General features: G+C 44.3%; 1 protein-coding gene across 1 annotated transcript in view; it reads left to right on the top strand.

The window, feature by feature from the left end:
* Positions 1-24,639, top strand: part of SPG7 (SPG7 matrix AAA peptidase subunit, paraplegin) — an 898,665-nt gene that overhangs the window by 183,949 nt on the left and 690,077 nt on the right. Inside the window, exon 2 of the mRNA XM_044081590.1 lies at positions 10,831-10,930. Coding sequence (XP_043937525.1) covers positions 10,831-10,930 — 100 coding nt within the window. The remainder of the gene's footprint in view (positions 1-10,830; positions 10,931-24,639) is intronic.

The raw sequence follows: 24,639 nt of genomic DNA, 5'->3' as shown, positions 1-24,639 counted from the left end.
TTTGCTTTCCTTCAACAGGCCATGAGGCTCAGTCCGATTTCAGAGTATAATAACATCAGCACTGGGTTATATATTTGTAACAGTATTATGTAAATTTCAAGTCAACGTTCAGAGTATAGGATTCATACTCTGTTTTATGTTTCTAATATAATTACTAGACAGTTTACAACATGCAGTTACACCACACTTCACATTATTCAGTCATTATTTTTAAGGGTAAAGTGACAGAATTATTTGTAACCAACTTATAAAAATAAGTTATCTAAGAAGTAGTGATAGTTATTTAATATGCTCAAGGCATAACATGCCAGGCTTCATTTGTTAATATGTAAGGTGCACTGTATTCTGTAAATCAATTATCTCATTCACTCCAGTGGAGATCGGGAAGTTTGCACTTTAACTTTCAAATAGGCGGAGCCTATGCCTTTTGACAGAATCTAATTATGTCCTCACATTTCAAACAAATGTTTATATCTCTAACTGTATGAGTTATGAAAAGAGTATAAGTGGCAAACCCTTCAGCACAAACTATTTTTATAGTGGTAGTATTCTTTAGGTTGTAGCTCTTAAACTGAATTTTATAAGTCACTGTAAATACAGTGACTATTAACGTTTGTAATCTCAGCAACCACGCAAGTTGCACACATACAGTCAGCAGCATTTTATTCATCTAGCTGAGAGCTTTCATACGAGGCCAGAGAGTTCTGTCTGTGTTAATTGGTTGTACAGATATTTAGAAAAATGTGAAAATTTATAGCCATATAAATGTGTCAAAATAACAGTTGATCTTTATTTGTACTAGACAGAGGTCAAATATTAACGCAGTTGAGTTTGCCATCTTGTAAGCTTTAAGATGAAACCTTGTACATAGCAGGATTTTGGAATTATTTAAGCAAATATGAACAAGCAATATGACACCCAGAGGCAATGTCCTTCAAGGATGCATCTGCAGTCCTAACATATGGGTTGTCCTGCCTTAGGCAGCCCTTGATCGGCAGTTCAAAGTCTGGGTCTGGCCTCGGCTGATATCGCACTTCACCCGACGTCATAGCTGCTGTGAATTGGGTATAAAGGCATCAGCCGACGCCATTTTCCTCAGTCTTTCTTGCCGCGCGGTGCCCGAAGCAGAAGCTGTTCACAAGTGCCGGTCGGTCAGATCCAGAGATTTCTACTACCGAAGACTTCTAAAAAGCTAAGTACCCCGTTGGGGACTCTTTCTTGCCTCAGCCGATGTCAGAAAGTAAATAATTGTTTAACTTGTGGGAAACAAATACCTCATAAGGATTTCCACTCTTCCTGCCTTCCTTGCTTAGGCCCAGACCACGACGTTTCAGCTTGTCTAGCCTGTGCTTCCTTCAACCGACGGACACTTAGACGTCGGTCGGAGTTTGCAGAGGAGTTTTTTGGTCCCGCTTTTGCTTACAAAATGCCGTCGGAGACTCCGACTTCACAATTAGCTAAAAAGCGTAAGGAAAAGGACCGACACTCGCGGTTTCGGCCGAAACCACGGTTAAGCCAACCGCGAGTGTCTCAGTTTCGGCTGAAACAGAGTCTTCGGTTCTTCCTTCGACCGAAAGCATGCCTCCGACAGCCGAGGCCTCACACAGCATGGCTGAATCTGCTACTGAAATTTCTCCTGCTGTAGCAGGCTCCCAGGATTTATCAGATACTATTCCTTTAGACATATCTACTCCTGCACGTGGAGCTGCTAGGCCACCTGCATCTATGTCTATCAAGGCTTTTTCTAGGGCTAAAGCAGCTAAATCTTCTAAGGCCTTGCCTGCTAAAACCCTCTCACACAGGCCTACCTCTAGTTCCCAAATGCTCAGCCTGGCTGAGGATCTCATTTCTTTGATCAGGGGATCCCAACCTCACCCAGACAGGGCCTCTCAACCCCCTCCAGAGAAGAGGCCTAGAGCAGAGCCCCCGGATCCAGTTTCTACAGACTATTCCTCAGATGATTCAGAAAACTCAAATCCTCCAGAAGGCCCTTATTCTCCATATGAGGATTCTGATGCAGAAGACTCCATCCCTTCTGCCTCTCCACCTGAGGAATTTTCTTTTGGGGAAACCTTACATGCTATGAGAGAACAATTTCAATGGCAGGGCCAGGATTTTTCAGATTCTAGGAAAAGGCTAAGGACCTTTTTACATTTACCATAGCATAGGCCTTTAGCCATTCCTCCAGTATTAACAGTTGTGGATGATGCATTTAATGATGCCTGTACTGCCCCTGACTCTCTTCCCCCGGCCCCTGCTAAGCCCGACAGATATTACAGGGTCCCGGACACTCACTTTCACTTGTATAAGGCTCCTATTGCAGATCCTGAAACCATTTCACAGGGCCCCAAAGCTGTAGCAGCTGCCTCTGCCAAAACCCCCCTCCCCTCTGAAAGAGAATCTAGAGCATTAGAGAGATGGGGTAAAAAAGTTTATACTTCTGCTACTCTTTCGGCTAGGGCCTTAAACTGTCAATTCCACATGATTCAGTATCAGGAATTTTTGTTAGACCAGCTTAATAAAAAAACTGTCCTCTACAAACTGTCCTCTACTGAACCTATAGATTGTGAGTCCCTTCAGGATTTGGTACATAACACTCAGCAGGTCAGTAATCATTCCTTAAAATGCGGCTATGATGCACTGGAGGCTTCCTTTAGATCAGCTATGACTGGAACAGTGATCAGAAGGCATGCATGGTTAAAAGAGCAATCCTTACCAGACCATGTAAAGTCAAAGCTCCTAGATGCTCCCATGGAGAAACAAAGTTTGTTTGGCTCCCCTGCACAGCAAGTGCTAAAGAAGGTGGAAGAAAAAGCAAAATCTGTCCAAACAGTCAAGGATTTCTTACAGGTCCAACCTCCGAGGTTTAGTAGAAATTGGCCTTCAAAGAATTGGTCCTTTCCAGACACCTCCAGAGCACAGAGGCGCAGAAATAGGCGCCCAAGAGGCAGAGGTCAATCCAGAGGTGCCTACAGGGGACGTCAGTGGCAGCCTAACAACCAGAGAAGTACTGCCACAGATCCAGCTACTACCACTTCCACAGGACAGACACAATGACTTGACGCTGATACCGCCTACCAGGGAACAACTGGAAGCACCCTTAGGCGGAAAGCTAGCCTTATTTTCCATAAACTGGCATTACATTACAGGAGACAAATGGATTTTACAGACAATAGACAAAGGCTACAGGTTTCGCTTCCACACTCTACCAAAAAAGAGAGGAATGCCAAACCTACCACCAAACCAAAAAGAAAACGCTCTAGGACAAATCAACCACTTACTAAGGATGAGAGCTATAGAAAGGGTACTGCCTATGGAACAAGGACAAGGATTTTACTCCAGAATTTTCCTGGTACCAAGGAAAGAAAATCAATGGATGCCTATTCTCGACCTGTCCGCTCTGAACACATATCTCATTGTTCCAAAATTCAAAATGCTGACACTACAGCAACTTCTTCCCATGCTGGGCAAGGAGTCTTGGCTGGTGACTCTAGATCTCAAGGAGGCATACCTGCACGTCCCTATACGACCAGATTGCAGAAGATACCTCAGTTTTCTTGCAGGATCAGAGCATTATCAATTCTCAGCATTGCCCTTTGGCTTATCTACTGCGCCCAGAGTATTCACGAAATGCCTGGCATCAGTAATTGCTCATTGCAGGCTTCAGGGAATCCAGATTTATCCATACCTGGACGACTGCCTAATACAAGCGGACAACAAGACCAAACTAACAAAAGATTTGGAAAAGGTTATACAACTACTGCAAGCCCTGGGGATACACAGTCAACATGAAAAAGTCAAGACTGGTACCATCCCAAAGGATAACATTCTTGGGTGCAGAACTGGACACTTCAAATCAGATGGCATTTCTCACAGCAGAAAAGCAAAAGCAACTACCACTCTATTTCATGGCATTAACAACACAGAACCAGCTTACAGCAAGGAAAGTCCTGCAAGCCCTGGGTTACATGGCATCCTGCATAATATTGATTCCACATGCCAGACTGCATATGAGGAAGTTGCAATGGTACCTAAGGAATATATGGTCTCAGCATAAGCACAGTCTAGAAGCCCAGATTCCAATAATTCCATGCCTGAAGCAAGAATTCCTGTGGTGGGCTCAGGCCTGTCAGTTGAACAGAGGACTGCCTTTCCACAAACCTCGCCCAAGCCAGACAATCGCCACGGACGCCTCAGACCTGGGCTGGGGGGCACACATGGTGGACAAGTGCATACAAGGCCTATGGACACAAGACCAGCTGAACCTACACATAAATCAAAAAGATGCTGGCAGTGAAACAGGCAATTCAGACATTCAGACCGTTTCTTCAACAGGGTCATTTGCTGATAAGGACGGACAACACCACAGTCCTCTGGTATATCAACAAACAAGGAGGCACACACTCATATCCTCTATGCCGGATGGCAATGGACCTGTGGAATGTGGCCCTGAACCTCAACATTCAGCTCCAGGCCATATTTGTGCCAGGAAAAGAAAATATACTAGCAGACACCTTAAGCAGAACTACCACGGATGCCCACGAATGGATGCTGCATCCAGACATCTTCAAATCCATTACGAAGAAATGGTGACTACCAGAAATAGACCTGTTCGCATCCCCACACAACCACCAATTGAGGAAATTCTGCACAAGGACATACCACCCACTTGCTTGGAAGGTGGACTCCCTATCCTTCAGTTGGGAAAACCTGACAGCATATGCATTCCCACCTCTTCCTTTGATGCACAAAGTGCTCCTGAAGATCAAAGAAGATCACCCAAGGATCATCCTGATAGCTCCAGACTGGCCGAGGCAGCATTGGTATCCGCTACTCAGGAGTAGTTCTCGGACACACGCATGGCCTCTACCTCTAGTTCCTTTACTGCTAACACAGAACAACTTCAAGATCCTACATCCAAACTTGAAAACACTGCAGCTAGCTGCTTGGAATATTACATAAAACAAAATAACCCAGATTTATCTCAAAGGGTTAAAGACATTATCCTGGAGGCTCGCAGACCCTCCACAAGGAAGACTTATTCAGCCAAATGGAAAAGATACCTCATTTGGAGTGCAACAAAAGGAGAAAATGTATCATTAGCAAACATAGCTAACATCCTGGAATATTTAGCAGAACATTTCCACAATGGCCTGTCTTACTCCTCCATTAAGATTCATGCATCAGCAATTTCAGCAGAATACAACATGGATCCTCCAGTCTTCTCTCATCCTCTACTCAGGCAGTTTCTGAGAGGAATTAAAAATGTAAAGCCTCCAAGGAAGCCACCTTTGCCTACATGGGATCCTAACTTTGTGCTGGAAAAGTTAACACTTTCCCCTTTCGAACCAGCAGCAACAGCAGAATTACAGTTCTTATCTTGGAAAACTGCTTTCCTGCTTGCAATCACTTCAGCAAGAAGGGTTTCTGAATTACAGGCTTTAATGGCAGTACAGCCCTTCCTTATCTTCCATCAGGATAGAGTGTCCTTGAGAACTAATCCTACTTTTATGCCAAAGGTGGTCTCCAGGGTTTCATTGAACCAAGCAATCCATCTACCAACATTCTTCCCCAACCCACAGAACAGGGGGGAAAGACTACTACATACCTTGGATGTGCACAGGCAATTGTGCTACTATCTGGACAGAACCAAGAGCAATAGAAAAACTGACCAGCTTCTGGTAGCATATGCAACAGGAATGGAAGGAAAAGCAATTTCAAAACAGACAATCTCAAAATGGATAGGAAATTGCATTAGATTTTGTTGCTCTTCATGGAAAGACAACTCCAGAAAACATCAGACCTCACTCCACAAGGGCTACGGCCACTACTACAGCTTTCTTCACGGTGGCTACCAAAGACATTTTAGAAGCTGCTACTTGGAGCTCCGTGCATACATTTGCCAAGCATTATAATCTACCTTTATACTCCAGATCCCGAGCAGGTTTTGCAACTGCTGTTTTGCAAGGGATCTTAACTGCACCATAATCATCTTAGTGCCTCCTCCCCCAGTTTGGCTATGGTATTCTACCCATATGTTAGGACTGCAGATGCATCCTTGAAGGACATAGTACAGTTTTGTACCTACCATAAATGTAGATGTCTGAGAGGTATGCATCTGCAGTAAGGATTACCCACCCTCCTTCCCCTCTGTGGTACTCCTAGGGTATTTGCCCATCTTGTAGCTAGCTGGGGGAATCTTTTATGGTGTATTTGTTTGTATATATGTATATACATGTTTATTTTTGTTTGCTCTCTACTGTTTGGAAACACTTGCATTTATCCAAATTTAGCCTTCCTAGAGGGCACCTGGCATCTGGGGCAAGAAACACTGAGGAAAATGGCGTCGGCTGATGCCTTTATACCCAATTCACAGCAGCTATGACGTCGGGAGAAGTGCGACATCAGCCGAGGCCAGACCCAGACTTTGGAATCCGGCCGACCGAAGGGCTGCCTGAGGCAGGACAACCCATATGTTAGGACTGCAGATGCATACCTCTCGGACATCTACATTTATGGTAGGTACAAAACTGTACTTTAGTAGGGTTAACAGCAGATGCACCTGGAGGTGTCACTCAGATGTAATGAGATCTATCTAAAGTACAGAACGTATAGGTTTTAGTAAAAGTACTTCACAGCACATAAAAATTAAAAAAAGGTAAATGTAATTATTGGTAACAAATCTAGCTGAAAATTTACAGATACAAGTTAATACAGTATATTTTAATTATGCTTCAAAACCAGTTATAAAGGTATCCCTCTAGTGCTGATTTCATTTAGTCTTTTAGAAAATAGTTGTCATGGCTTATTATGCTATATAATAAAAAAAAAAGGAAATGGACTAAACAGTACAATGTTTGAAAAATTAATGTTAATAACACCCAATATTTAATCTATGGACAATGGGAAAAAGTTTCATTTGTTGTGAGAGAGACTCATCATAGTACAATAAGGCACCGGTTTGTAAGGTAAAAAAACATAGGCAGTAGTCAGTGTAATTTTACCATTACGGCATATATAGATAGGGAAGGAAAATATACAGAGTTAACGGTTCGTACCGTAACTTGTCTAAAGTTCTCAGACAAGTTGAGACTGTGTGGCATTTTCATTATGCTGCTTCTGGAACAGCAGGGTTGAAAAAATGACCTGGCCCAATAAGTTTTAGAAACCTCAGAATTAAGAGACTAACACAGTTGTTTCAGGATAATGTGCAGGTTTTAGATACATCGCACATACATCAGAACTTAATCTTGAAGACTCTCTAAAGGCTATGGCTCTAGGTGATGGGGTAATCTTTGGAGCAGGTTTATGTCCTGTATATGGAGCTGTTAAAGCTATTTGGAAATTATGTAAATTAGCCAAGTTGCTGGAGTTATTAGCTGAAAGTACCTTTAAGACCATTTAAGACATCACTATCTATCAGAACACATCTGCAGATTGAGTGAGGTGGCGTAAAGCCTGTATATTCAAACCAGATTATAGTAGTTAGTAATACAGATATACTACATCTGTGAGGTAATTATAAAAGAAGGTTCCTGTAAACATTTTGTCAGGGACCTCGGAGGTAGCTGTTTGAGGTTTTTCACTTAAAAGTAGTTGTTGGGCATAAGGTAGAATAAATGTAGTAGAATAAGCCTGAATAGTCAGGCTTAGGTCTTCATTTATGCATACAGCTTCAGGGAAAGACCGTTCACTAGAAAGGAAAAGTTAACCTCTCTGGCTAAGCATGAGATGTGCAGAAATAACCCTTCCCAAGGGAAAGTTACAGAATAAGTTACAGAATGTCTTTCTCAAAGGAAAATATATGTGTACTTGCAATGTAATGCTAAATAAAGAATTGGCAATTAGGCACAGTCAGACACCTGCAAGGCTTTAGAATCAAGGTTGAGGGGGCGTATACAGCTACCAGAGGAAAGTTACTGAACTGAAGTAATACAATATGTATGCTTAGGACAGAGAAGTTAGTTGAAGTGTGGTAGAAGACTTGTTCAGGTATAGTTATTGAACTATTTTTGTGCTTGCAGTATTGGATATAATATGCTGCTATATACCATTTGAATGTGTTGCTGTGACATTTATATCTGCTGCTATTGTAGTAAATGTTGCACAATACAATTAAGTATTATTAAGCAATCCATGATAATGGAACTCTGATTTCTTATGATGCACCCGAGTCGCTCTTGGTTGAAGCTCCAGTCAAATGAATACGTCCTCTGTTTGCTTTTGCAGGAGGCAGCCTCTGCACTCCAGTGCCTCTTTTGTTTGTATATACTAACTCACAGTGAAATGAAGAATGTCAGAAAAGGAGTCAAGCTGTGATCCAAGTTGCAGCTTCATCCACTTCTGACTTGTATTGGTAGATATCAGCTGTGTGGCGGTGGATGTGTTTACCCTAGTCAACACTCTTGCTTTCTGTTCCAGAGTAACCCTTTTATTTGGAGGTGGTGTGTGTAGTAAGTTGCAGGAATGTAGAAGGAAGTATAAGGCCCAACTCTTATAGAAGAAGTTTTTCTCTATACTGGAAAAAGTTTAGTCAACAAGTGTCTACCTCTTCATGGCAGGAGCTTGTAAGTTTTGGGCATCTTTGTACCGTCAGCAGTACTCTTTGCCTTTTTTTTTGCCCCCTTGCCCGACAGCCATCAAGCCTGCCCCAGGTCACACTCATTCATTTCTTTCTATTTGGGGATTTCACTTTGTATCCGGGAGGAGTTGTCCATTGTGTTCGGAAGGGGTTATATCATTCAGGCAGGCATGAGGGTGCTTTATGCCCTTGCCAACATCCCTGCAATCGGGCTAGTATGTAATGGCCTAACCTAACCCCCAGATGGTGCAGTCGATTTTGCTTCACAGAGGAGTCTCAATACCTTTCCCACATGAGTGTCTGCATATTCACTTTGAAGGCTGCCACCCATAACTGGCTTGGTGAGCCTAATGCACACCCCTGGCTACATATTTACATTCCAGCATCTCCTTTGAGGGAAGCTATACAACATCTGTCTGGCTCTACTGCACCTTCTCCATAAGATGGGTATGCCCATCGTTTCCTGTCAGCGCCATTGCTTTTCAAGCTGTTCATTGAATTCTGGCCATCTGGGCTCTAGTCGGAGACTTTTATTCCTTTATGACACTGATGCTGACCTGTAGTTTTCCACCTTTTGAGTTGGTTGAGTTCGCTGCAACTTATATATTTGGTAAAATTAAAATGTGTGAAAAAGGTGTGGGGACAACCCTTAACTTTATTTAATATATAGAATATTTTTTATTCATTTGCCAGCCGACTAAGCCTACTTGGATACAAATGATCTCTTTCAGGTGCAACCCAGGAGCACTGTCTTAATCTTAAATTAATTGTTCAGAGTTGTACAGTAGGCAGATGACTGCGAAGGGAATCAAATTCTGTATCTTTGGTTACTGGAAGCAGCTTGGTAAAAGCTCAGACTCTTAATCATCTTCATTAATATTAGGTGCTTGATTACACAGTTTGTCATTGTTAATTTTGTTTGTTGTAGTCTTTGACATGTGGTGTGAGACTTGACTCGCGTCACTCGATGGGTTGGCAACTGGCTTGCTGACCGAACCCAGACCGTAAAAGTAGCCGACTCCAAATCCAGCTCCAAACAAGTGGAGCACCTCAGGGTTCAGTCATGGGACCACTCCTTGTTTGGCATCTACTACTTTGAAGTACAGGCCAACACTAAGGGACTCTGGCTAACAAAGTTTGCAAATGACTGCAAACTGGGAGCCATTATTGAATCCCCAAATGATGTGGATATTCTACAAAAGGGCCTTACAGAAACGGATGCCTGGTGCCAGAGCCATGGGCTCAAACTTAATGCCAAGAAATGTATAGTTATCCGCTTTGGAAAAAAACATGTACCCATAAATTACCACATAGGTGGCAGGACACTAAACATCAAAAGTGTGATGAGAGACTTAGGGACACAGGTGGACAGAGGTCTCACTTTTGATAACCACAATGCCACAACAGTCAGGAAATCCTTCTATGTGGCACACCTCATCACTAAGGGCTTTTCATCCAGAAAAAAGGAGGTCATTGTCCCACTGTACTCATCCCTCATTAGACCCATTATAGAGTATAATTCCCCGTTTGGTATGTACCTTACAAGACATCTGCAACAGCTGGAAAGGCCACAAATACCTCACTAGGCCTAAAGCAGATGTCATATGCTGACAATCCAAAAAAAAACTCCAGCTATACTCTGTGGCATATCGTCTACTCAGAGGTGATCTCTGCTTAACATACAAGGCCATGTCAAACCCTGAGCTGTTGGACATGCTCCAGTTAAAGAAATCCCAATTCCTCAGAGCCACACGCTCCAGGGATCTAAACCTTGTCATCACAATGAACAAAACATGCTGGAGGGATAGGTTCCTGACCCAGAGACTCCCCCATACTCTGGAATAGACTGCCCATACATTTCAAGCAGAGTGCCTCATTGGCCCTCTTCAAAAGGAACCTTGATGATTGGATGGGAGATCGGAAATTCACCCCGGGAATCATGTCAGGCGCCCTGCTAGACGGGTCCAGAGAAGTAAATATTGTGGGAAGAAATATTCAGGGAATTGTTATAGCTAGGCTTGCATAGGCCCTAGGGCTGATAGCCTAGTACCAACCTATGAAGATGCGTTTGGTTTACTAATGCATCCTCTTTAGAGTGTATTTTTTTTTCTGAGAGACAGCACTGCTTTTTTGACATTCCGTAGCTGTGATACGTTTCACTAATTTCGTTTATTTGTGGTGAGCTTTGCTATTAATTTTTGCTGCAGTCATTTGTGTATAGGTATTCTGACACCAGATATTTCTTACAGAATATATTGAACCAACCTGCTTCTCCATTGCTGAATGGGATCAGTAGAAAATTAAGGAGATACATAACTCAGGATCCAGTCTCACTATGGAGGCTTTTGGGTGAGTATTTTTATACACCTATATATTTCTGTATATACATTTATATTAGCATAGTAGAGGTTAAGTAATGAATTTTTCCCTACTTTTCTGGGTTTTCTGTTTGAATGGTGTTTGACTTCAACTTGTGAAGTGGGAGAGTTTACTTGCCATTAAGGCATTGCAGACGTTAAATGAAAGCACCTATTGGCAGGAACTTAAGAAGACTTTTTCTGTCTGTCTCGCTCTGTCTTTTCCCCCACATGAATACCCCTTCAGCTTTGAGTGGGAGATAGAATCACTTGAAAGAGAGGTTTGCCTTTTGAACCAGGTGAAATGTTTCTTGTAACTGATCATTGTAAGTAAAAGTACATGGAATTTGAGACGTGTCTCCATTGTGACTTGTATACTACATTGATGGAGAATAGTGAAAATATTTAGACAATTGACCAAACTGCTGTATTTTGTTCCTTCTTTGCATCTTGCAATTGCCCAGCATTTCAGAATTGTTTCCCCCAACCAAAAAAAGAAAGAAATGCGCCTTGTGTGCATGTAATGTGCACACACATGATGCATACTATCACTTATGCTTTGTCTAAAATGAGAAGTTTATGAAAGCTATGAAAGTTATACTACAGAACAACATGGTGATGAAGCAGTATAGTCTGGCCATTTAAGAGCAGAGTAAGGTAATTGAGAGGCATTTATGTAGACTAAAGAAACAGATAGCAGTTTCTTTCTTTAGAGCAGCTAATTTATCAGCGAAGTATGGAAGGCTTGTTTAGAGATGAGCAAATTAAGCCTATACATAGAAAAATACAAATGCCTGCAAACACCAGAAAGTGCCAGTGAGCTATGTTTTAAATCTAAGAGGAAGGTACACCGTGCTAAATATTAGCAAGTTAATACTGTACCTAATAGAAATGTGATATTTTTAAGGTAGCTGTTAATAATGGAACCTTCCTTCACCAAGAATGATGCCACAACATAGAGACAAGATGACCAGCTTTAACAATTGGCTTAATTTCTGGTGTCATTCAAAGGGGATCCAGTGTCTGTCTGCCTGGGATGACATGCTTGACAAGCCACGCTGCTTTGCAAGGGATGGCTTGCACCTGTCACCCCTGGGATTCCGGATATTGGCTAAGGCTCTTGCCACCCCCATAGTGCCTTTTTTAGGCAAGGCTCAAATTCTAAACCTACCACCCTACAAAACAAAAATGGGAAGAAACTAAGGGTAATGCTGCTCAATGCCTGAAGTCTAAATCTCAAAATGCACTTTTCGAGGCCCTTCTCAGTATGGAGAAGAACAATGACAGTGCTGAGACTGAAACCTGGTACAAGGCTCCTGAGAGCACCCGGCACTATCAGGTTTTACCTCATATCATGCGTTCGGCCCCAAAACCCAGACCACACCACAAAAGGAGGGTGCATCCATATTCATCAAGGATACCCACACCTCCAGGTTGGTGGCAACGCATGAAGCATCGGAAACCATCCAGGTGCAATTAACCATAGGCAAAACTGCTCTATAATTTGTAGCATGCTACAGGCCACCCTCTCAAACTCAGGAACCCCACACAGCCTTCCTGAAGACACTGGAGGGTATAAATGTATCTCCAAACACCATTATATTGGGTGACTTCAACTACCCGAATATAGACTGGGAACATTACTCAAGCCCCAACTTTCTAGCCCAAAGGTTCCTGGAGTTCATAAATTCAAATGCCATGGAACAACTAGTCACCGTTCCAACAAGAGGAGAAAATATACTAGATCTCATCACAAACATGGGGACAAAATGCTCCACACCAGAAGTATATCCCTCATTGGTGAGATCAGATCACAAGCTTATCTCACTGGAAATCCACATCCCGCCCCCACCCCAAACAAAAAAGACCTCAGTGAAGAACTTCTCTAAAGCAAACTTCACACTACTCAAGACTGGTGTGGTATCCTTCAAGGCCCCCGAGCCAGTGGAAACCACAATCCAAGCTGCGGAAGCCCTTACAAATGCCTTCTACGAACACCTCCAGGACTGCATGGATCAGACAATACCAAATAAAACCAAGACTCTTTCCACCAAGGGCAAACGTCCAGTCTGGTGGACCCCAGCCATAAACAAACTTTACAATAAGAGGAGAAAGCTGTTGCATGATAGAGCAAAATCCATAAAAGAGAAGACACCCTTGATCATTATTAGTAAAAAAAAAAATACGAGCACTCCTAAAATCATCCAAGGCCATCTTTGAGAGAAAAATTGCAATAGATTCAATCATAAGGCCTTCTTCAGCTATGTTAGAAACCTGCGTGGAAACTCCCAGATATGCGCAGAATTAGTCCAAAATGATACAAAAATCACTGAACCCACAGACATTGCCAACATACTGGCAGACAGGTTCAGTGCAAACTTCACCCCCCTCTCCCCCCCCAAAAGGAGAGATAACTATCCCAGCAGAGTGTAGCCTCCCAGACATCTCAAATGCGCAGGTGAAAGCTGCTCTCTCTAAAGCTAAAAACACAGCATCAATGGGACGGATGGTGTCCCCGGCTGTGTGCTACGAACTCAATGAGGAACTAAACCCGCATATAAGGCAGCTGTTTAATCTTAGCCTTACCACAGGATACGTGCAGCAGTGGCGTCGGCAACTGTGGTCCCACTCCACAAAGGCGGTGCCTCACGGACCCTGGTAATTACCGCCCCATAAGCTTAACAAGCCTGGTCTGCAAAGCTATGGAGAGGATCATAATGGAACTCATAAACAAAGACATAGGGGACTTGCAGACATTGGACCCGACCCAGTTTGGCTTTGTCAAGGGCAGATCATGCCTTTTGAACTTGGTCGACTTCTTCGAAACAGTCACCAAGGCCATTGATGAGGGAAAGGCAGTCCATACAGCCTACCTTGACCTTGCAAAAGCTTTTGACACAGTACCCCACTCGGGTATTATAGAGAAACTTACCAGCTTAAATGTAAACCCATATGTCACAAGATGGGTTGCAAACTGGCTAAAGGACAGAACCCACAGGGTTATAGTTGCTGGCGCCATGTCAGACTCCAAGCCGGTCACAAGTGGTGTCCCACAGGGCTCAGTCCTTGGCCTCCTGTTGTTCGGCATCTACTTCTCAGAAGTACAGGCAAACATAGGAGGACTATGGCTGACAAAGTTTGCAGATGACTGCAAACTGGGCGCCATAGTGGAAAGTACATCGGACACAGATATCCTTCAGAGGGGTCTCACGGAAACTGATAACTGGTGCCAGAGCCATGGCCTGAAGTTAAATGCCAAAATATGTATAGTCATACCCTTTGGGAAAAACAAGGTAACCCCAAGCTACCATATAGGTGGCAATCCATTAAGCACAGAAGAGGTTATCAGGGACCTGGGGACCCAGGTTGACAGTGGCCTTTCTTTTGACACTCACATTGCTAAAGTGGTTAGAAAGACCTTCTACATTGCCCATCTGATCATGAAGGGATTCACATCCAGATCAAGTGAGGTCATTGTTCCCCTGTACTCTTCACTTATCAGACCAATGATCGAGTACAATGCCCCATTCGGGATGCATCTCACCCAACACCTGCAGCAATTGGAGAGACCCCAAAAGTTCCTCACCAAAAGGATAAAGGGACTCCAAAATCTGTCATATGCTGCCAGACTGAAGAAACTCCAGCTCTATTCAGTCGCATACCGCCTGCTCAGAGGTGACCTGTGCCTGACATACAAGGCCATGTCCAACCCGGAATTAATGGACATACTCCACCTCAAAAAATCCAAATCTACCAGATCCACTAGAGCAAGCGACTTAAACCTTATCACGGATATAAATAGGACATGCTGGAGGGATAGATTTGTCACCCAGAGACTCCCTATGCTGTGGAATAAAATCCCGGTCCATGTGAGGCAGAGCACCTTGCTGGCTCTGTTCAAGAGAAATCTTGACCGGTGGATGGGAGATCGTAGGTTTACCCCGGGAATCATCTCTGTGTCACTGCTGGACAGAGGCACAACAAACTAATGGGCACAGTATTTTTTAACATAAGGGGTGGCGTAAGCCACAAAACTTTGGGCTAGGCTTATAAATGCCTTAGGGCAGATAGCCTAGTATAAACCTATGAACCTAAGTCATAACTGCTATGCCTGACGAAAAATTTATTTTTAACCATGGTGTTAATAATGAAAATGTTACAGCAGTGACTAATGGAAATGTGATTTTTTTTTTTAAACAATCTGGTAACAGTGAAAATGTGAATATTGTTTCTTTCGGAAATGTAATTTCTATGCAGCTTGTTTAGGAGTCTTTGCAAATGGGAGTTCCATGTGGAGCTATGAAAAGATAATTGCTAAGCCATTAGTGTCAGCCTGTTGCCTTAAGGAGTGATTGGGGAATTTATGCTTATGGAAAGGGGTTGGAGTTGTAGGTTTAGGGAGTGATTGGCAGCTTTAGGGTTAAGTAGAGGATGTGGAGTTTTAGGGTTTGGGAGAAAGGACTCTTGTTCACGAATTTGGTGGGATCTTTAGCTTTAGAGTTTGGTTTTGCTGAGGCAGTACAGTTTGATGGGGGTCAAGTGTTGAGAAGACTGAGTTGTAAGATGGGGCTAATGGGAGTTAGAACACTTGCCTTTTTGAGCAAGTGGCAATGAGCAGTTGTAGACTGAAGAAAACCTGTGCATTACTGGAAGAACCCGATTATTAAGCTAGTGAAAGAAGTCACAGTTCGAAATTGATATGAAAAAATTCTTAGTACTTTATATGGAGCATTATCAAACGATTTCTGTCATTACAGTAGTGAAAAATACCTGTGTAGAGATAGAATTGGTCACCCATAATGATTAACTCATCGAGAAAAGAAGAAAAGGAATCTGAACAACCTTGGTTTCCATCTGTACGGTTAAGACAGAGGTGTAGTCAAAAACAGGAATTTTAGCAGCGGGTACGTAAAAGAAAAAAAAAGTTACTACATTAAGACACACAAAAATACAGTTAAGAGAAGACAGAAATCCTGAACAAAGCCCTAGATTTCCTTTTTTTGATAACACAGATAGCTAGACTGAAACAGGACTGTCAGCAGCATATATATTTCACCAATGTTTTTCCTATCCCATGCTTCATATTTAATGTGCACCCCAATGCCCCACATCCAGCACTGAATCTGTCTACCCCTTCTAATTTTCTGCCTCTGGACCTGTCTCTAACCTGGTTGGGACTGATATGGAACCCAAGGGCGTCCTGGGGTCACCCTTGTCTTGTTAGAGAAACAAAAGTTACTAAGGCAAACAACTGTCAAAAATCAATGGCAGGAGTTGCCTTTTGTGGATGCAGAAATTACAGAAAAATGGATTGAACCTGTATTAGGATATATGTATGTACACTGCATGAAAATGTTATGGTTTGTTTTCTTTTCTGTTAATGTGTCTGTCTATGCTATTTTGTAAATTGTGAGTAAATAAAGATGTTTAAAATAAGGGTAATTATGATATGGTCTTTGCTCTGTTGGGAGTGAAGGTTCTCACTTTAAAAGTACAGTAGATAATGGAAAGACTATTGAGAGCTTAGCAAGCATAGACAATTCCATCTGCTTAGCAAAATCTTTTAGCTCATGTGGCACCTCAGTGTTATCAGGGACTTTGGGCTTTGTCTGTGATTAAGGATAGGGTGTCATAAACATGGCATTCGTGGCCTGTTAACCTGAAATGAGATAAGCAGCCACAATGAGGAAAGACTTCACTTTTTCACCTTGGTAACTAAAGACATTGAACTGGAAATTTTCTGCAGTTAGAGCGTCTTTTACACCTTTTGAAATTTTAAGGCAGGAAAAAAATAAAATGAAAGATGCACAAAAAAAATCCTATCTGAAGGTGAAAATGGTTTTGGTGGAAGTCTCAGCAGTAAAATAGGCAAATTAGTCTTGGAGGATATTTATAATTATAGCATTACTTAAAAATGTGTTTAAGATCCGAAGTGCATCTCCCACATTCTGGATGTACTTACTTTCATTCTTGCAGATGAGATGTAATAAATGGTGGTGGTTCAGTCTTTGTAAAAAAAAAAAAAAAAAAAAAAAAAATTTTAAATCAGAAACCATGAAAACAACTTGGTACCTGGAAATTCTTGTTCAGTAATTAATGCAAGTGATGCCAAATAAATGTTAAATGAATCTACTGTACACTGTTTTATGTCCCTTGCAATGTATGAGGATTTCTTGATTAAACTGCTGAATGCAGTCCAAACTCAGACTGCCGGAAATAGTCATTGTAAAATAAACATGCCTTAATATTTGAGCGAGTGCGAAATCCAACTAGGGATTTCAGTACTTTATACTAAGAAATGTGGGATCTTTCTGCGTCCCATCCATGGATCTTCACATCTTTAACCCAAGAGTAAAATGAAACTCCATCATAACTGAAAAATTCTTCCTAGACTTTACCAGTGAGGCTGTAATGCTGTAAATGACATGCTTCTAAAGACAGACCAAGAATATCCTTTGTGACCCATAAAAGTCTACTCTGCATGATGTCCATGAATTCTGTGATATTAAACTCTTGCGTTCATGAGCATGTATTGGTAAGACATGCATTTTAAAGGCAAGTTCAACAAAAAGAAACGAAAAAAATCTTCAGGAGAGTCACAAAATTAATATGAAACACACCAGGAGAAAAAAGAATATTGTTCACCTTTCATAGTCTCAGATGGTGGTAGTAATAATAATGTGTTTTTTTAGTTAGATTAGAGAACTGAAAGAGAAGATAAAACAGAGAATGTCACATGTTAGTATTAATGACCACAGTAGTGATTGCCAGCACCATGATTTAATGCATATTCTTGCAGAATTTTTTTTTGTTTTGTCTTGAGGCTCTTGACCTTCATAGTCACTGTCAAACCCTTTCAGCATGCACCTTGCTGGGCAAGAGTCCACTAGGCTGTTTGTTTGCCTGGGACATGAGTTGGATGCCAGCAATGGTGCTGTCATCTGATGGGACATGAGAGTTGGATGCCAGCAATGGTGCTGTCATCTGATGGCAGGGAGGTAGGTCCCTGACTCTACATTGGTGGCATTGCCGTCTTCACAGTGGTTGCACTAAGGTAATGCATGCACTTAGCTGCATGCCAGCATTCTGCTAAGCTGTACATGTCTAACAATGTGAGCACCAGTAGGCTCACTGCCGTGTGTGATACATCTGCACTTCTACAGATGTTGCTAATGCAGTGCGCCACTGCCACCTCCCTTTCCTCAGGATAGGAAAGCCAGTAATGACTGCTTATTCCAACTGTCCCTGCCCGGTCCTTCCACTACCTGTGCTGATAGTCAAGCATGGGTTGTTTGGATCATAGTCACTGTCCTTTCTTTTTATAGCATGAACCAGAGTTGCTTGTACAAAAATTTGTGCAGACTTCACAGTAAACAAAATGAGCACTTTTGAGGCAGGGGATACATTCCTGATAGAACTATAGAATTAAACTGTTTTCACAATTAAAATGAAAATTCAAGTTACTTGGGACCAGGCAATTTACCAGGTGATTACTTGTATGGACTCATGGAAAATCTAACTAAACTTCTATAAATTTTGTTAAACTACATTATATCATGTGGACACATCTCTAACCTATGTTGTTGGGCTGTAGTGTACCATTTCACAAGGGTGGAGAGTCTCATCAGATACAAACTGCTTTAAACCCATCAGCCTAGCCAGCATTCTCAGTATCCTATGTAGAATAATGGAGCAAATCATAGTATGGCCTATCTAAAAAGGGACCTACTTTTAGATGTGGAGCAGTTTAGAGTTGTTCATTAGAAACTTGCCTTTTCAATTTCGTCTCATAATTTGAAGAGGTAACAGCAGCACCACTTGGTAAAGTGCTGACGGTGTTCGTCACTTATCTCAACCTTGCAAAGGCTTTTGATGGTTTTGTACATGGAGTAGTTGACAAATTTAAAATCATTAAATGTTATGTATGTAATTTAGTGGGTGAAGTATTGGTTAAGCAGCAGAGAGCAAAAATCCAGTGTGTGGGTTACCTGTCTGTCCATCCAGGGGTTACCAGTGTCATCCCACAGAACTGTGTCGTGGAGCTGCTGCTTTTTAAACTGATGATTGCAAACTGGATGACAAAATTACAGCAGTAAAAGATGCTGAAATTCCCCAAGATGGTCTACAAAACCGTATACACCAGCTGCAGTATTAATAATGATGTCCTTCAAGGATGCATCTGCAGTCATAACATATGGGTTGTCCTGCCTCAGGCAGCCCTCGGTCGGCCTGATTCCAAAGTCTGGGTCTGGCCTCGGCTGATGTCGCACTTCACCTGACGTCATAGCTCCTGGGGTATAAAGGCATCAGCCGACGCCATTTTCCTCAGTCTTTCTTGCCGCGCGGTGCCTGAAGCAGAAGCTGTTCGCAAGTGCCGGTCGGTCAGATCCAGAGATTTCAGCTACCGAAGACTTCTAAAAAAGCTAAGTACCCCGTTGGGGGACTCTTTCTTGCCTCAGCCGATGTCAGACAAAGTAAATAATTGATATGTGATCCTATCTCGCCTACATTCTGTACTGATGGGTTTGGAGCCGATCCCTCGGCTCCGACTCGGCACGCTTATGCTATAGAGCGAGGCCTCTTATTGGCTGAGCTAGCTTTATCCCAGGATGCACCACCACTAATCCCCCAGATCTCGTTTGCCGCTAACAAGCTTAGACGTGGTCTCAACATTGGCTGGGCTAAGTACTATTTATTAGGCTTTTTCCTGTCACAAATTTCCTTACTTTGAACCCAAAAGCTGTTTTAACAGCTATTGTTGTTATATTAGTGTGATTGGTGAATTTCTGTTGGTAAATTCGTAATTTTTTTAGTCAGGGAAGGTTTCCCGTTTTAGTTAGAGGGGCCTTCCCCTGTTACTTTGCTGCTTGTGTTTCTTTCTTGGGTCAAGTACCCGTTTAAGTTAGAGGGTCTTGACCCTCTCTCTCTCGTTTTTGTCTATTAACTGTTTAGTGTAAAAAAAATATATATATTGTTGTTATATTTGTTGAAGTTGTTGAATTTAACTAAAGTTTAGTGTTTTTTCTCTTAGGTTCTGTGGCATAGCAGTTATGTCTAAAGAACACAAACCCTCCAGGTTTAAGAAATGCACGAGGTGTGGTTTTAAAATGTCCATAACGGACGACCACTCCTCGTGCGTCTATTGCTTAGGTGCTAAACACCTACAAGAGTCGTGTAGTGTGTGCCACGCGTTCTCTTCTAGAGTCCTCCAGGAGAGGAAAAACAAATTAATCCTCAAGGGATTAATCAAGCCTTCCTTTGAGGAGGCTTTATCTTCCTCTCAGTCTCCTTCTAAAAAGAAGAAAGCGTCGGCTCCGACCAGTCAGTCGGAACCGACCGCTAAAAAAGCTAAGCAGACTTCTCCATCGGCTCCACGGACTTGGGCCGAGGTCGAACGGTCTGCCTCGATGCCTCCAGCCTCGACCCTCAGGTTTGGGAGCCGAGGTCTGGGGCATCGAGAGGCGGGTCACCCTCATCGGCTCCACTGATATTGGAGCCGATAAGGATTACCGGCTCAGACTCTTCCCCCTCGGAGCCGAAGTCCTTATCGGCACCGAGGGAAATTTCCTTGAAACCTCCCTCGGAGCCGATAGTTGTTGAGTCCATTCGGAGCCGGTCCCCGAGCCCTTCGGAGCCGATGGAGAAATCGGTTCGGGCCCGATCGGTATCCTCTAGATCATCCAAGATGTCCGATTCGGACATCTACAGGGTGCTCCTTCGACTCTTCCAGTCTCCGGTGTTCCAAAAGCTAGTTTCGGCTCCAGCCCATTTGGCTTCGGAGCCGATGGTCCACTCCCCTACTGTGGTTCCTCCTCCAACAGCTTCGGCACAGTTGGAGCCGGTGCTGGTGGAACCTGTGGAGGTGTTGGGGTCGGGCCCGACCCTTGCTCCAACTCCGGCTCTTGGGTCGGAGTTCAGTACACGGACTTCTTCCTTCAGCCCTGGGGGGGGGAGGCTTCGGGATTGATGCTTTCGGTCCCAAGTCTCCCTCTTGGTGCATCAGCGGCGGGAGTGCCGTCCACTGTCGTGGCCACCGAGGTGGGACCCTCCCAGGATTCTGGTGGTCCCGCCTTCAGGGCTATGAGGAGTGCTTTAGCCAAATCTTCCTTGGCTACCTCCACGGTTTCCCCAGCTCCTTCCCTACATACGGAGACTGGGTCTTTGGCAGTCCCCCTGTCCTTAGACAGCGGAGCCCCCGGGCCTCAGGTTACCCCCGCTGGGGTTTCTCCTCCTCCTGGAGGTCCTTCTGAAGCCTCTTCGGAAGAACCCCCCAGGAAGAGATCGTGCAAGAGGAAGCACGTTGACTCCCTTGATGAGTCTCTGACATCCGACACTGATCTCGATGATGCAGAGGGGTCCCCTAAGTCGTCCTCGGATGATGTCTCCTTTGCAGACATCCTGGAAGCCCTAAAACAACGAGGCGGCTGGCAGTCCAAACCTCCCTCTGCTGATGAGTCGGTGTTCCTGAAGGCCTTCGGGGCTCAGCCCTCCGCCTCCTGGGTGTCTCCGCCCTTCGACGAGCTCTTGGATTTGATCTGTCGAAGGGCGTGGGAACACCCAGACTCTGTGGAACCGGTGCCTGCTCATCCGAACAAATTTCTCTCTGCGCCCCCGGATAGAGAGTTCCTAACTAAAGGTGTGGCTGTAGATGCTTTGGTGGTGGCATCTGCTACCCAGCAAGATGTAGCAGAGGCTTCTACGTCCGTCCATCCTCCTAATAAGGAGTCTAGGAGCATGGATCGGTACGGAAAGTGCACCCTCAGTTCAGCGGCCTTTACACTGAGGTCCTTGAACTACCTTACGCACTTTACCAGATTTCAGAGGGATCTGATTAAGGAGCTATCCGATACCCTCTTGGGTAACCTGCCTGAGGAGTTGGCCCAGACGGTTGGCTCTCAGCTGGCTACAATGTCGTCCATTTTGAACTCGTCCATGAGGCTCATCTCTTATGCAGCCGAAGGGGCGAGTAGAGCGGCGGGTACAGGTATTGCTCTACGGAGACGAGCCTGGCTCCGCCTGTGTCATTTTGCGGAGGCCTTTAAGTCTTCATTTGCCGACGCCCCCTTTGATGGGTCCTCCCTGTTTGGACCCAAGGTAAAGGACACACTAACCCGCTGTGAACAGGAGGGTAAGACTCTGACTGCCGTAGGGACACAATTTTCCACTCCCTTTCGGCCTTATCCCAAGGCTAAAAGAGGAGGGAAAATGTGGTTCCGTAGATCTCAGAAGCTTTACCCCTCTCAGCAGGAGGATTCCCCTTCCAGAGGCAGAGGAGGGGGAAATTCTTCAGGAAGACGCCGTCCCAGAGGCGGCAGAGGCCCTCGCAACACTGGAGACCGCGAGTCCTTTCGTGGCTCTTCAGCCTTTCATAGTCCCTGAGGGATTGCCCGGCTGTGCTGCTCCGGAGCCAGTCTGGGGTCGTTTCTCGAAGCACCTAAAGGCCTGTGAAGTTATCACCCAGGACCGATGGATGCTTCGGATTATCGCCGGAGGTTACTCCATCCCATTCTCTCACCACCCCCCTCAGTCCAAAAAAATCCCGGACCCGCCACCCAGTCAACGGGATACCGCAGCCTCAGAAGTTTCAAAGCTGCTGCAAAAAGGAGTCATCCAACCGGTCCTCGCAGACCAGATCGGATTAGGGACTTACTCAAGATTCTTTTTGGTGCCAAAAAAGACCGGGGACTTGAGGCCCATTTTGGACCTCAGCATCCTAAACCGTTCAGTCAAAGTCCAAATTCCGAATGGTCACCCTACAAACCATTCTCCCATTGCTGGAGAAAGGTGTTTGGATGTGCTCCATAGATCTCAAGGACGCGTATTATCATATCATGGTACATCAAGCGTCCAGGAGACATCTGCGCTTCAGCCTAGGAGGCAGTCATTTTCAGTTCCATGCGCTGCCCTTTGGTCTCACCACAGCCCCCAGGGTGTTCAACTGTTTGGCAGTCGTGACTGCTCACCTGAGAAGTCTAGGATTCCAGGTGTTTCCGTATCTAGACGACTGGCTCCTAACTGCCACCTCCAAGCATCTACTTCTGCGGAGCCTACAAGCCCTATATCTCTGGGCAATTCCCTTGGAATCACCTTCAATTGGCCAAAGTCTGTGTTGCTGCCATCTCAACGAATAAGATTCATAGGGGTAGAGATAGACTCAAACCAAATGCGGGTCTATCTACCTACAGACAGAATAGAAACCATACAGACTCAAGTTCGAGCCTTACTTCCCAGGTCCAAAGCCCCAGCCAGAATGGTCCTGCAGCTATTAGGATCCATGTCCACCACGGTTCTTCTAGTCCCCTTGGCAAGGTTGCACATGAGAATTTTCCAGTGGCTTCTTTCAGCTCAGTGGTCCTTTCAGGAACTCCCCCTCAGTCACCTTGTATGGATCACGGAATCTTGCAGACGGGACCTTCGCTGGTGGCTAGTGCCCTCCAACTTGGATCAGGGACGACCCTTTGTTCTACCTCCTCCGGCGGCCACTTTGACCACGGACGCCTCCCAGACGGGGTGGGGGGGCATTCCCTGGGCAGGTCAGTCCAAGGCAAATGGTATCCGGAAGAGACTTTGCTTCATATCAACATCTTAGAAATGAGGGCAGTACTTCTGTCCCTTCAAGCCCTTCATGATTATCTCCCTCAGGGCGTAATTGCTGTTCACTCAGACAACATGTCAGTTGTTTGGTATCTGAACAAACAGGGAGGGACCAGATCCTATCCTCTTTGCAGAGAAGCCATGAGAGTTTGGGAATGGACAGTCTCGACCAAACGCTTTCTAGTGGCTACTCACATACCGGGCAAGTCCAATGTGATAGCCGACAGATTGAGCAGAACCATCCTCTCTCCTCACGAATGGTGTCTGAATATGACAGTTGCAAGTCAGATTTTCAGCGAATGGGGAGTTCCGTGTTGCGACCTCTTTGACTCCTCTGAATGCGAAGTGCAAAGAATTCTTCTCCCTAACCCCGGCTCCGGGGAAGAGCCCCATGGACGCATTAGTCCATCCTTGGCCCACCGGCTTGCTTTATGCCTTCCCGCCAGTTCCTCTCCTTCCCAGAGTGATTCAAAAGGCATCTCTCTTGGGGAGCAAAATGATCTTAATTGCTCCTTACTGGCCTAGTCAAGTGTGGTTTCCCTATCTTCGGAAACATGCCCTGGGAGGTCCATGGTTCCTGGATCAGATCCCAGACCTACTGGTTCATCAGTCGGGACTATTCCACCAGTCCCTTCACACCTTAAAATTGACGGCTTGGCTCCTCCTCTTCCGACGATAGTCAGGAGTCATGCATTGGATCCAGATGTTGTTCACATATTATCTTCGGCCCATAAGTCTGCTACGAAGAAACTGTATTCTAGCAAATGGAAAAGATTTGCTATTTGGGCTCAACTCAGGGCCTGGACCCCATTTCTATTCCGTGGCAGAAGTACTAAAATTTCTGACTTCTCTTTTCAATCAAGGCTCTTCAGTTTCTACCATCAAGGTACAATTGGCAGCAATTTCTAATTTTCACGAATCCATGGACCCACCTTTAATGAGCAACAGATTGTGTAAGACCTTCTTGAAAGGTGCTGCTCTATTAAGACCTCCGATTTCTCATCCTGCACCTCCATGGGATCTCGATATAGTGTTACGCGCCTTGACTTCTTTCCCCTTTAACCGGCAGCTACATGTGATCTAAAGTTTCTATCATGGAAGACAGCC

Source organism: Protopterus annectens, chromosome 8.part1, assembly GCF_019279795.1.
Source record: "Protopterus annectens isolate FY-2018-M chromosome 8.part1, PAN1.0, whole genome shotgun sequence".
Classification (NCBI taxonomy): Eukaryota; Metazoa; Chordata; order Ceratodontiformes; family Protopteridae; genus Protopterus; species Protopterus annectens.
The sequence above is the reverse complement of the archived record's forward strand: the minus strand, read 5'-3'. Positions and strand labels throughout refer to the sequence as shown.